The sequence below is a fragment of the Coffea eugenioides genome, chromosome 9 (genome assembly GCF_003713205.1).
Source record: "Coffea eugenioides isolate CCC68of chromosome 9, Ceug_1.0, whole genome shotgun sequence".
Lineage (NCBI taxonomy): Eukaryota > Viridiplantae > Streptophyta > Magnoliopsida > Gentianales > Rubiaceae > Coffea > Coffea eugenioides.
In genome coordinates this window covers 15,136,851-15,149,592 of record NC_040043.1, presented here as the reverse complement: position 1 = coordinate 15,149,592, position 12,742 = coordinate 15,136,851, and the positions used below count along the sequence as shown (strand labels likewise).

The 12,742-nt window shown below is 34.0% G+C and overlaps 1 protein-coding gene across 1 annotated transcript; it reads right to left on the bottom strand.

Annotated features, from left to right (window-relative positions):
- Positions 1–3,792: 3,792 nt before the first annotated feature.
- On the bottom strand, positions 3,793–10,818 carry LOC113783129 (coatomer subunit epsilon-1-like). The gene is made up of 7 exons (XM_027329180.1): positions 10,562–10,818; positions 10,374–10,463; positions 8,430–8,581; positions 6,654–6,789; positions 6,417–6,572; positions 5,989–6,068; positions 3,793–4,164 (listed from the first exon to the last, which is right to left on the bottom strand). Exons 1-7 carry the CDS (start codon positions 10,727–10,729, stop codon positions 4,071–4,073), a joined length of 876 nt encoding a protein of 291 aa, XP_027184981.1. The 5' UTR covers positions 10,730–10,818; the 3' UTR covers positions 3,793–4,070.
- Between the last annotated feature and the right edge of the window lie 1,924 nt (positions 10,819–12,742).

The following is a 12,742-nucleotide window of genomic DNA, read 5'->3' as shown; positions in this document are numbered from 1 at the left end:
CACACGACTTAATCACCTTGCATAAAAATATCGGAAGATTACATAGATAAATACAAAAATCACAGGAAGTAAAGTAGATATTTATACAAATCATAAGGGGTTACATGGATGTTAAAATTTTATCACATGCGCTTTTAAAGTGCGTTTGGTATGAACGCCATAACTGATTGGGCATCCTGTTCATTTTTCACTTTATATAAAACCATGAGAGGATTATGTGACTATTTTAAAACCTTAGAGAGATCATCTGACATTACATAAAATTACAAGGGGGTAATAAGTAATTTATCCAAACTTTTTTCCTTGTTCTTACTTACTAGTTCAGTTAAATTAGAAGATAACTATTTCAGCTATTAGACAGGCAGTTTATGAACAAATATGTGCAATCTGCAATGCTGAATAGGATGAGATAGGCATGCAATTATAGTATGTAAAGGAGTCTAGTCTAATTGTATTCCTTCAGAAATAGAATTTCTGCCCTGTGAAGAATTTCTTATTCTTTCACAAAATCGGATTTCTGCAAAAATAATATGTTATGTAATAGTTAAAAGTTAACAGCAAGTAAAGCGACCGTACATAAGAAATTGCATACCTTTGTCTGAAGCCATTGAACCTTGATTATATACTCTCTCGTGCTCTATGTTCTTTGTGGTGGCTATTGGGATTAAACCACACAAACAACCTTTTTTTTCCTCTTTACCACACGAACAACCTATTTATATAGCTTACATATTGAACACGAAAGCGAGAGTTTCTAATTTCAGGAATCCTTTTCTGGAATTTCTCATTAAGGTAAATAGTTTTTAAAAGAAATTACTAGGAGATATGCCTGTACTTCCCATACCAAACCTAGAATCCCCTTAAAGGTAACTACTAAATAGTTTCTTAAATAGATTTTGGGAAAACAGGCTGCCATATTTTTATCGGTTATATTGAAACTCGGAGGGAGAGTTCCAAAATTTGATTAACCTTTTTGGAATTTCCCGTAAAGGTAAAGAGTTTTTAAATGAAATTACTAGGAAATATGCCTGCACTTCTCATACTAAACTTAGAATCTCCCATAATGACAAATATATTTTTATTAGAAGGATATTAGAAAATAAACCTACTCGTTTCATGTTAACCCTAGACGTTGAAATTGACTAGAAATGAATGGGATGAATGTACTAAACCCAGATGTTGAATTTTACTTAGAAACCAATTGTGTGGATCTAACTGGACTTCTCACAAAATAAAGTAAATCTCGAATTAACTCAAATTACAAATAAGTATAACAGGTCAATTTGCCTAGTTATATTTATTAAGATAAATTTTTGCTATTTTTGACAATTACATATACTATAGTTTAACTAGTTGAATAATCTAGAAAATTGTCAAGTTTTGGCTTAAGTGAATCAAGAGAACCAACTACCTCTAGAGTTGTTGACCACCAGAGGAGGTTTAAAGCTCCCTTGACTTGTATTCTTCTCTAGAATAACCTAGAAAAACTCACCAAGGGGTGCAGAGGCATCTGGCTGATTCGATAGTGGTTCAATCCTTTTTGGGTTTCCCATTAACCATTTTGGATCCACCCATTTCCTTTAGTGTAGAGTAGAAATAAGTGTAAAATAGAGACAATAAAAATAATGAGAGAGAGAGAGAGAGAGAGAGGTGAAGAATGCTGCTTTGAAGACATTCCAACTCGTACTTCATGTTTTACAATAACTCACCCTTATTCATAGCTTCACTTTCATCAAGTTTAAACATAGTTGGGAAAAATGCACTTTCGTCCCTAATGTTTGGGTGAGCAATTAATTTCATCCTCAAAGTTTGAGTAAAAACACATTTAATACTCAAACATTATCAATTTCGGTCAATTTAGGACAATTGACAAAAAAAACTCTTGAAATTGGAAGGTGGTCACGTGAGAAACATAATCCGTTAGTGTAATTTTATGCAGCCAACAAAAATGGGAAAGTATACAATCTAGCCCTAAATTTTGCAGGCAGAGTTTCACCATGCTCAATCCCTATTATTCTACCTACAAAAGCAAAGGCCATGGAGAACCTAGAGTGCTAAAATGAGAAGTAGAAGTTCTTCTTCTTCGATTTCATCAACACCGATCTACAATTGTGGATTGAGAACAACACTAACAACTTCTAAGATTTTGTTTGATAACATAAAAAAGTGCTAAAACTGAACATTTTCAGACATTCAGAAGTTTTAGATGTTTGATAAATAAAAATTCATCTACTAACTTGTTAAACGGTGCTAAACTTGTGTATATGTTTTTAAGCATAAGAATCATAACTGAATGCTTAATTCTGATTAGACTCAACAGTTTTAATTCAACCATCTTATCTTATCTACCAAATCTACCCTTGTTTATTAACAATGTTTAAAATCATTATTTAATTAAATAACCTGATATTCTCTACCTAATAGCTTTATACTTCTCTTTTCTCCTTATTTAAGGACTTTCACAGTTTTTTCATACTCCTCACATCTTTTTACTCTGTCATAATTTTATCATTTTCCATTTTCTACTCTTTCATAATTTTCATTTTTTTTCCTTTCACTTTTTTTTAATCTACCGCTCCTGTACTCACCGAACTCAAATTTGTTTTTTCCGTAATATATTTCATCTTTTATTTTAATTTTTGATTTTAAAATAATTATTGTCATTTTCATTCCTAACAATTTTAAGCTAATTATTTCATAGGTTCTATTTTTTTTTGGAGGAAAAGATAGAAGGGCAAAATCGTACAATTTAGCTTATTAAGCACTCAATTATAGATGTTTATCAAATAGTATAAATAGGTTCAACATTAAAATTCAGACATTCATATATTTCTTTTCAGTACTTAAAAATCAACAAATTAATTATTTTAATATTTAAATTTTAGGATTCAGATTCAGTTCTATCAAACGAAACCTTAGCGGGATGACAATCCGAAAAGAAGGTTTCTTGGTTGTTCATTGTGACCAATCACTTAGTTCCTTCTTTTATAAGGACATTTTTCTTCAATGGGATTCTCCATGGATCCAATCCGCTTTCACCAAATCTTTTAGCTAGTAGCCAGCCGAATAGCCGATTGTCCAATTGATGACAGCGAGAATGGCAGAAAAGTTCTTCCTACATTTGTATAACCTGGGAGGGGAAGCCTAAGGAGGCTGTGGTAGGGAACTAGTGGGTATACAGACCCAACTAAATCAAGGGAGTGCTCTGCCACAACCCTTAGATTTTTTTTGCTGCAGGTGAGATTTGAACCTTCACCTACAGTCCAAGGAGGAACTTGAGCCATTGGCCACTGAGCCATTGGCCCAGTGGTTCAATTTTCTCCTTTTGTTGACTACAATAAATTACCTAATGGAACATGCTTCACTAATGCAGCATGCTTCTCATGTGACTACTTTCCGTCCAATTTTAAGAGTTTTCTGCCAATTGTCCTAAATTAACCAAAATTGACAATGTTTGATAATTAAATGTGTTCTTGCTAAAACTGAGGATGAAATTTATCGCACACCCAAACATTAAGGATGAAAAGTACGTTTTTCCAAACATAGTTTATCAGTCATGAGTATGAAAATTCAAATTTGTACAACAATATTGCAATAAATATGTATGACAATAATTTTGAAAAAAAAAAAACTCGACCGCTTCCTATGCTCATGTCTGGTTTTACTGGAACAAAAATGTTTTTCAACAAAATTCTGCTTCATCTATTTTTCATGGTATCAACTTAAGTGAGTCTTAACCAAGAAACAGATTTCTCAAAAATTGCTGCGCAGAGGCAGGAGAAAACTACGAACTGAAATGAAACTCTTGGCAATATCTATTCCGAAAAAAAGTCGGTACATGGATCTCCAAAATGGCGGCAATGGAACACAAGAAACCTGTAGCCACTTAAAAAAATTTCATATGTAAAACACTATCTGATTCAAGAGAGAAGTCGCAACTATCGATGTATTACGGACAATTCAGAATAATGACCAAGTTTGTTTCCTAGCTCATATGAAGTAAAACCAGGACAATGGTGTAAAGACCAGAAACAACACTAGTTTTGCAGTAGCAGGCGATGCGGCAATTTTCAAGCAACTGTTTGAAGTGCCCTCTCAAAATTATCTTCTGCAGACGATACCCGTTTCACAAGCAAGTGATCTGGGTGTGACAACTTCAACTGGCTGAAAATGAGAATCATAAAAAGTAGGAATATCAGTCAAATTTCAGATTTTAAAAAGTAATGTCAGTCACATTTCAGATCTCCAGATTTTCAAGTATGGCACGAAAATCAGACAACTGAGACCACAATGGATCAGAATAGAGGCATCCCTAAGTAAATAAGGTGACATTACATGCTTGGACAGAGAACAATTTTCCGACACTAGCAATTTCATTATCAATAATTGGTCAAAATCCAAGGCTACAAGTAGAGCAAGAAGGGGAGAATTTCGGGTGAAGAGAGCGTGAGATTGAAGCCCAAGACTACAAAAGTCATCCAATGCTTCAGGTCCTGTAGGGCTCCATCCTCGTCTACTCAACACTCGTCAGCAGATGATTAAAGATCAAATGATGTAAAGACTCTAGTATTGTATATTCACTCATCTCATCTCACAAAAACCCAACTTAGCACAGAGCCCTGAAATTATTAGCAGACTCCTATCAAGCATCTATTCTTGAACATCTTATGAAGAAACTTAGCCTTGAAATTACTGCTAACCAAATTAACTTCTCCTTCGGCCACCAACTATATACATTCTTTTTGAGAACTATACACATACTTCACATATATGCCTACAACACTATACAAACAAGACCAAAAGCTCTTCTGACAATTTGATTTTAGAGTCCTTGTTTGCTCTTGCACTTGGTAAATTATTGAAATTGGAGGGTTTTAACTTTTCTAGTCTCTTAGGGATTGTCCAACAGTGCGTTTAGTAATTGCGAATACTGAGCTTTTGGCCTTGACACCATGAGCTGATTTTCTGACTTAGATAGGATGGATACTTGTGATTGACGAGAAACTAGAGTCAGAAATGTGAGATTAATCAACGCCTATCTCGGTGCATGCCTGTATCTGAAACCTTGTAAGCAGTCAAAAAAAGAAACCTTGGTGCAAGTCACCAGGGACATTTATTGAGACTTGCCTACGTCATTGTCCATGACCTAAATCATAAGAGATGATGCCTACCTACCTCCTAATATTCACTCTTCTGCATTTGATAGTTTCTCTTCATGCAGTTTGCAGCTGCTAAATGATATCAAACATGGACAGAATCCTTCAATTTTCTACAATCTTTCACTTTCAACTAATAGACTGCAAACCAGGGAAAAAACCATCGTACCCTTCTAAAAACTAAGCAGCCAATCCTAAATTAAGCATTAAAAACTTTCTGCTTTCAAAAATATAAGGATCAGTTCTTCGTCCTTTCTCACAGTCTCTGCCATTTCTCCTGCAACTACATCTAGTTATCTACCTTTCATAGGTAACCCAATTAATACTAAATAAAGACTCCTATCAGACAATTGTAACCAGATCTCCCGTATGGCCACTGATTCTTTTAGATATGGACAAATAGAAACATTAAAACCAGTTAGGAAATTGTAATCAAGCAAGTTATAACTTCAAGTTGCCTATTTTCATTAATCTTAAAAGGATTGTGGGGAGCTATTCCAAGAAATGGTACCTTGAAAGCCTCAAAATGTTTTGGCAAACCCCAAAGGATGTGTACGTTATCATTTGGTTATTGTTACAGAAGAAATGATATTGTAAATTCTAGAAATTTAACATAGCAACCTAAGGACTATTCAATAATGTCATTTGATGCACCACTTATTTTGTTTAGCAATTGAAGAAGAAAAGGAACCACAAAGAAAAAGAAAGGAAAATGATAACAGTACAATACAGGGAACATAAAAGATTCCAAGTGAAATCCCTTTAGACCATAGCACTTCAGATACACATTACTGTATGCCAAGTAAAGTTATTTAAAGTATCATGACTCTACCTGAGGAACCGCGAAGCAGACTTCCCAAGGTGAAGACAGCAGACCACCAGATTGGCCAGTGTCTCAGAATCCTTTGCATCCTGCATAAATCGTCAAAAACCCCCCGTCATCTGGCGGCAAAACGGGAACTCACTTCCTTCCCAGAATTCAAATGTGTTAAACTAACTAGGCACAAGTATGTCAAAGGATGTTTTTCATAATGTAACCATAAGACATAGAAATGCAAAACCAGTGAAGAAACGGTCATCTCACATTGGTGTCATCTATGAAAAGCAGATTCTTTTCGAAGAGATATGCTAAATACATCAACTCAAAGTGATGAAGATTAGATGTTATTATCCTTCTTCAGAAGAACAAGTCATTACTATCATTTATTCCTAGGGGTCTTGAGTGCCTATATAAAAGATAATCTGCAAACTAAAGCTTGCCTTGTTTAGGGCATCAAGTAACAGTGTCTCAGCATCATCAAAGTTTCCCATGTGCATGCAGCAAACAGCCTTTCCATTCAGGACGAGACATGTACTCTGATACTTCTCAGAAAAATCTTGGAAGATAAGATATGCCTCTTGTATCTTTGAACCACCCTGCTCAACATGACCTTATTTAAGTAAACAATTTGATTGTTGTACAGTTTACAAGACAACATTAGACATAATTATACATACTACGGCTATATTCATCCATGCATTTGCAAGTTGAGTTAGAGTATGGTCTTCATCAATCTGTTGCATGATTCTTAATTGCTTCTCTGCATAATCTGATCTGTACATCTTAAGAAATATTTGGACGTTCAATGCATGCCTGTAGAAAGCAAGCATGTATACATTTAGATATAATTCAGGTCTTCCAAGTCACAGATATGAAACAAACTATATATATGCAAAATATAAGTACGCCATAAAGACTTCAGAACAGATTCCAACATCACAGTATAAGCAGCAACACTCACAACAAAGGGAAAAAAATGCTAGATGTGCATTGACTAGCAAACTCACCACGCTGGAACCTTAGAACACAGCCATGAATTAAGGATAGAGCATCAGAAAAAGCAGGACATCAACGATCACGCACCCAAAATATCTGTATGCATGAAGCATCATGGTGACATGCACATGGCAAGAACGAGGTTCCCAAAAAAAAAAAAAAAAGAGTTCAAGTAAACGACAAATTAATTGAAGAAAACACTAGACATGAATAATTCTTGTAGTTTATATTGGCCAATAAACTTCAGTATGCCTAACTGCTTAATTCTGCAGTCCTAATTAATCGGAAGGGGAGAAATACGATGAAGCATAAAGAAATGCAAAAGCAAGTTCATAGAAAAAGTGAAACATCCCAAACAAGCAAAAAAATTGCTCATAGCAATGTCTATCAAAAAAGAAAAAACAAAGACAAATTAATCTAGGAAATGTAGGAAAAAATTAAAAATTCACCATGATTCTCTACCCAACGCATAAAGCATACATATTAACTCATACTATAGGGACTTCCTTCACCAACACAGAATATTTCACCCTGATAGAAACTACTGATATTAATTCAAGAAAAGCTATGATTAGGTTTTCAACTGTATCACAAATCAGATTCATGCCGGGCATTTTCAAGACAATTTACAGGAAGACCACTAATGATGACGTGCTTCAAGTCATAAAAAAGCCACTTTGATTTGAAAACCCAGGAAGTTTTGTTCAGCCTACCACTATAAAGACCAGTAAAAAAGGGAAGAGGCATAGGCATGGGCTTGCGCAAGAAACTGCAATCTCAGGGATTGCACCTAAAAGATATCACGTTAGGAAGTTATATGGTCATAAAAATACTTAGTGATTTATTTGTTATACATGAAAAGACCTGAATTCTACCTGAATGTAAACATTCAGATGAAAGCACTCAGTACACCATGACAAGCTAAAAAGGAAGAGGCAAATTAGGTTCCAGAAAAAGAACAAGCAAGTTTGTGAATAAAGTAAACAAGCCAAAGAACAAAAACCATGGCTAAGAAAACAATTGTGGTGAAACATGGAATATTGCTGGCTGGTAACTATTGTGTGTGATAACACTTGGAGTTATAGATGAAGGTTGAAGATCAACAGGTAAGCACATCATGAAAACCTACAGTGTCAAAGACTTCTGGTAACCTAAATGAAAACCTTTACAGGCACCTATAAGCATTGGCAAAAATGAGACAGAATAACAGTGAGCCAAACAGATTATCACAAATTCAAGATTATGACGAAATCGAAGTTACCTTAACTGCGTCAAGCATCACAATAAAAATTACACGAGGTCAACAAAATATCTAGAAGTGGTATATCTCTTCACAAGGCATTAAGCTTGGTCACTACTTGAATAATATTGACGATAGAAACATAATAGAATCTGCAAAGCATATGTATTACAAGGGGAAAAATTAGATTTCGAGAACCAAGACAAGAATCACTTACAGCTCCATAGTTCCCCCAGCATTTGTATGTTTGAGAGCTTCATTGTAGTCCTCCTCATGCATGAATATGATTCCAGCAATAAGGCGTAAAATAGGGTTGCTCCCAATGGCTGGATCTCCCAACCACTCCTTAATACTTGAGATTGTTGCTTCCTGTTCAACACAAATGAAACTGGCTAAATAATTCTATTCACCCATTCAGTTCAACAGAAAGTTTAGGAAAGTAAAATACTTGGAAAATATTTCCTCTGCTTAAAAAAGAAAGCAACAGGAAAAACATATCATATCATGCCCATCAATTTTAGCATGTAAGTGCAAACACTAAGTTTTTCTGCAAAATGAAACATATAAAGCTGGATTCTTGATGCAGTTTTACCATTCTTCTCCCACAAGGAAAGAAGAGGGGGGGACAAGGAAGAAAAGGTAGGACCTCTACTAGAAAAAACAAAATGGCTTTACTTTTTCAAGACCAGTGCATCAGAATACTTCGAAAAATTGTGTTACAAGTAAAAATGTTCAAAGCCTCCTTGTCAAAAAGATAATAATATGCACAAGAAAATATCTTTCCACAAAAGTTTCATCTTTTACACCTTCAAAAAGAACATCTGAAATACTACAGTAACAATACCATAACTCTTCAACACAAATTTCCATCAAGTCACTACCCCTCTCAAATGTGATCAAATTACACTTGAAAAAGGTAAATAAACAACAGAGTGTTCACTAAGGAAAACAAAATAGATATAATTGGGAACTTAAAAACATTAAATCTGAAAAAAAAAAAAACAAAACACTAGTTTGGATAGCACAAATATCTCAAATAATATTTCGCTTGCATCATAAACACATTTCCCAATCCACCTTTTTACATTCCCAATTACTTTTTTATCTCACATACATCACATCACAAAAAGTGCTACAGTAATTATTCCAAATAATATTTCAAATAATACTCTATCCAAATAAATTGATTCAAGTTCAGCGCAAGGAACAATTTTGTGTAGTGAGAACAAATCAAACAAGATTATGAGCTCAAAAAAATCAAAGTAAACTAGGTTCTGCAGTTATTTTTTCAAGTTTTGCCCAAGAACTGCATCTAGTGATTTAGATATAGAAACAGAAGCAACGTGCATCTCTTTCCATTGCCTTGAGACAAGTGAATGGTATTTTCTCATAAATCTCATGAACAGATTTGAATAAGCTATGGTCTTGAGGTTCCTATCTACCAATACCTATAACATGAGCATTTCAGGCCTATGGTCTTTATTTTCTCCAGCCAGGTACATCTTTTCTATCTGATACAATTATTGCAATTCAACAGAGAGAAATGACCACAAACCACATTATCAGATTTATCATCAAGTGATAAACTTGATTCACTAGAAGAATCTGAATATCTTCTCAGAAGTGTCAATTGCATCACAAATCATATATATTTCTAGCCTTCAGTTAATCGACTTGGATATCTTATCAAATGAAACATCTTCTTTAATTTAACAGTTAGCTTATTACCACACAAGTGTTGCTTCACAACACTTCTTTCCTACTGCTAGTAGGAGGCCACAAAACAGTTCCACTCACAGTAGAAAGCACAAGTACACTCTGAACAAACCCGGTATCACAACTGTCCACCAACACTTCCACACAATCACAATTCCCAAAAAAAAAGTCCTTCACTTATCACAATGTAACACAGAAGAATAAGAGTATCCAAAACCACATCTAAGTACCGAATGAAATGCAAATTCACCTAAACGGCTCTAACTATGGTAGCGCCCCGATCCATAAGCCAAATCTCAGATCTCCAATTGAATTCTAACAATTCTCTCTACATCGAATACATTTCAACAATCTAGAAAGGGAGATCAAAACATTTCCTTTTTCATAATTAACATTGCAGTAACAAACAAATTGGTAATTCAAGAGGGCGCAAAAAAAAGGTCACCTTGTCAGCAGGGCTTGCGAAATACGAAGCGAGCAATTTGACGGCCTGAAGAGGAGTAGCAGCTGAGGAGTCGATCTCATTAATCACAAGCTGCACGACAAATTTTCAATCAAAATCAGAACGCTTCTAACCTAAAAAAAAGAAAAAGAGGAAATTTGAACAAAAAGATCGAAGAATTTTAGGATTACCTGATAACTGCCTAGAGCAATGTAAGATCTATAAACCAGAGAATCTCTTTCGACGGCTTCTTCGGATGAGAGGTTCGGGACGTCGCTGTTGTTGATGGCGGCTTGGTATGCACCTAAGTAGAAGTTGTTCCTCAGGGCAAATAACGGGTCGGGTGCTCCGGCTGCCATTATTGGTCTGTAAAATTTTTCTCCTTCCGGCTTGGATTCGACTGTAGAGATGATGAATTAGATCTGCTTTAACAGTAGACAAGAGAGAGAGAGAGACTCTTCATCCTATATCCCTATTTCTATTTATAGGGATGATTTTCAAATTGCATAGCAAGTAAAAAAGCAAGTAAAAATGTAAAATGATAAATGACAGAATGAAAAATTACATGAAAACCAAGATTTTTTTTCTTTTTTTGTACATAGCCTCATTGAGTAATTAATTATAATTTCTATTCTATCGTTTGTATATAAATTTGGCAAATATGATACCTTTTTAATAAAATTATTTAGATCTAATTCATCTGGTTGATTATGAGTAATATTCGAGAAAATGATGTAAAGTATTTTTTTATATAAAATTTGAAGAGTCTTCCCTTGAATTTAAATGAAAAATAAGAAGAAGAAGTATTTATGAAATGGGATAATTTCATAAGCTTCCCCCGAGATTTCTTATAATATCACTCAATTCCTTTGAAATTTTTAAAATCTCACTTACCTACCATGGGTTGACATTTCTTGTAACATTTTAACCCTTTGGAAGAAATATAAGAAAGATAAAACTTTTGTTCCAATATTAGTTATCCTATATATGAAATTTATAACAACAATAAAAAATAAAATAAGATTAAAATTTTTATAATGTGCAAATATCTTGAAAAATTCACACTTATGAAGAGATTATATTAGTTTTCAATACAACTTAAACTATACTATGAATTAAAACATATTTTTCCAAAACATATCTTGACCTCCTTAATTGTAACTTAACTGTGCATGAAATCATTTAAGGTATTAATTACTCACAAAAATCCTCCTAAATGATTGACCTTGACTAGATTTAATTTATCCATGTCCTTTGCTATTCCAAGACGATCCCAATGTAAAAAAATATGGACCATTATTAGCTAACAATTTTTTTAATTTACATTTTTTGGTTTTAAAATTTTATGTTGTTTTGGCTTTTTGGTTAAATAGTTACTGAGAGCAAGGGTAATGTTGTCAATTTGTGACATTTGATAGAAATATTTAGTCTTGTCAAGTTGACAAGGAAGGTAAGCGAGATTTTAAAAACTTTAAAAAAGCTACGTGATATTATGACAAATCTCAAAGGAGGTTTCTGAAATTATCCCTTATGAAATTTGACATTAAGGGAGTTACGAATTAACTCAGCAAAGTAAAACAATAATTCACTCCATAAAAAACATTCATCTAGTTTGGATTTTGGAATTCATTTGATGAATTCATAAATTTTATGAACTTGTACATTTTTTTTTATAATATGAACGTGTACATTTAAACTAGTAACTACTAGTAGAACAATTTCATATCGTGCTTGGGTTGGGCTGGGACGCCTGGCCGGGCCGCAGGGGATTAATCGGGCCCGTAAGGATTGATCCGGACACCCCTATGTAGACAAAAAAAAAAAAAAAAAACTGCTAGTAGAACAATTTCATTCAAGATAATAGATAAGGCATAGATAGGACTATAGGTTAAGTGAGAAAGACATACTATAGATCTTACAGCTTGTGACATAAAGATTTTGCAAATTGATACCTCACATTGAAATACATTCTTGGTCCATTTGTTTGTATTTTCCATGGTGTTTGTCTGCGGATTGGGTGCGGGCACCAGCGGTGCACGGGCTAATGGGGCGGGAGTTCGGGCGGGGGAAGGAATTTTTTCCACCCAAAAATGGGGCCTCGCTACCTGTTAAAAAAATTATATATATACATAATATTTAATAATAAATATATATATATTAGTATATATAATATAATTGGTATTATCAACTATGCTAATAATTATACATGTCTACTAATAGAAATTATTAATTAGTTATACTAAATTAACTAATACATTTATACTAAATTCTTAATTACACTATACACATTAACACTTTTTTCTCAAAAAAAATAGAATAATGACTTAGTGATTGTATTTGTTTCGAAAGTGAAAATTTGAGTACTTTAATTG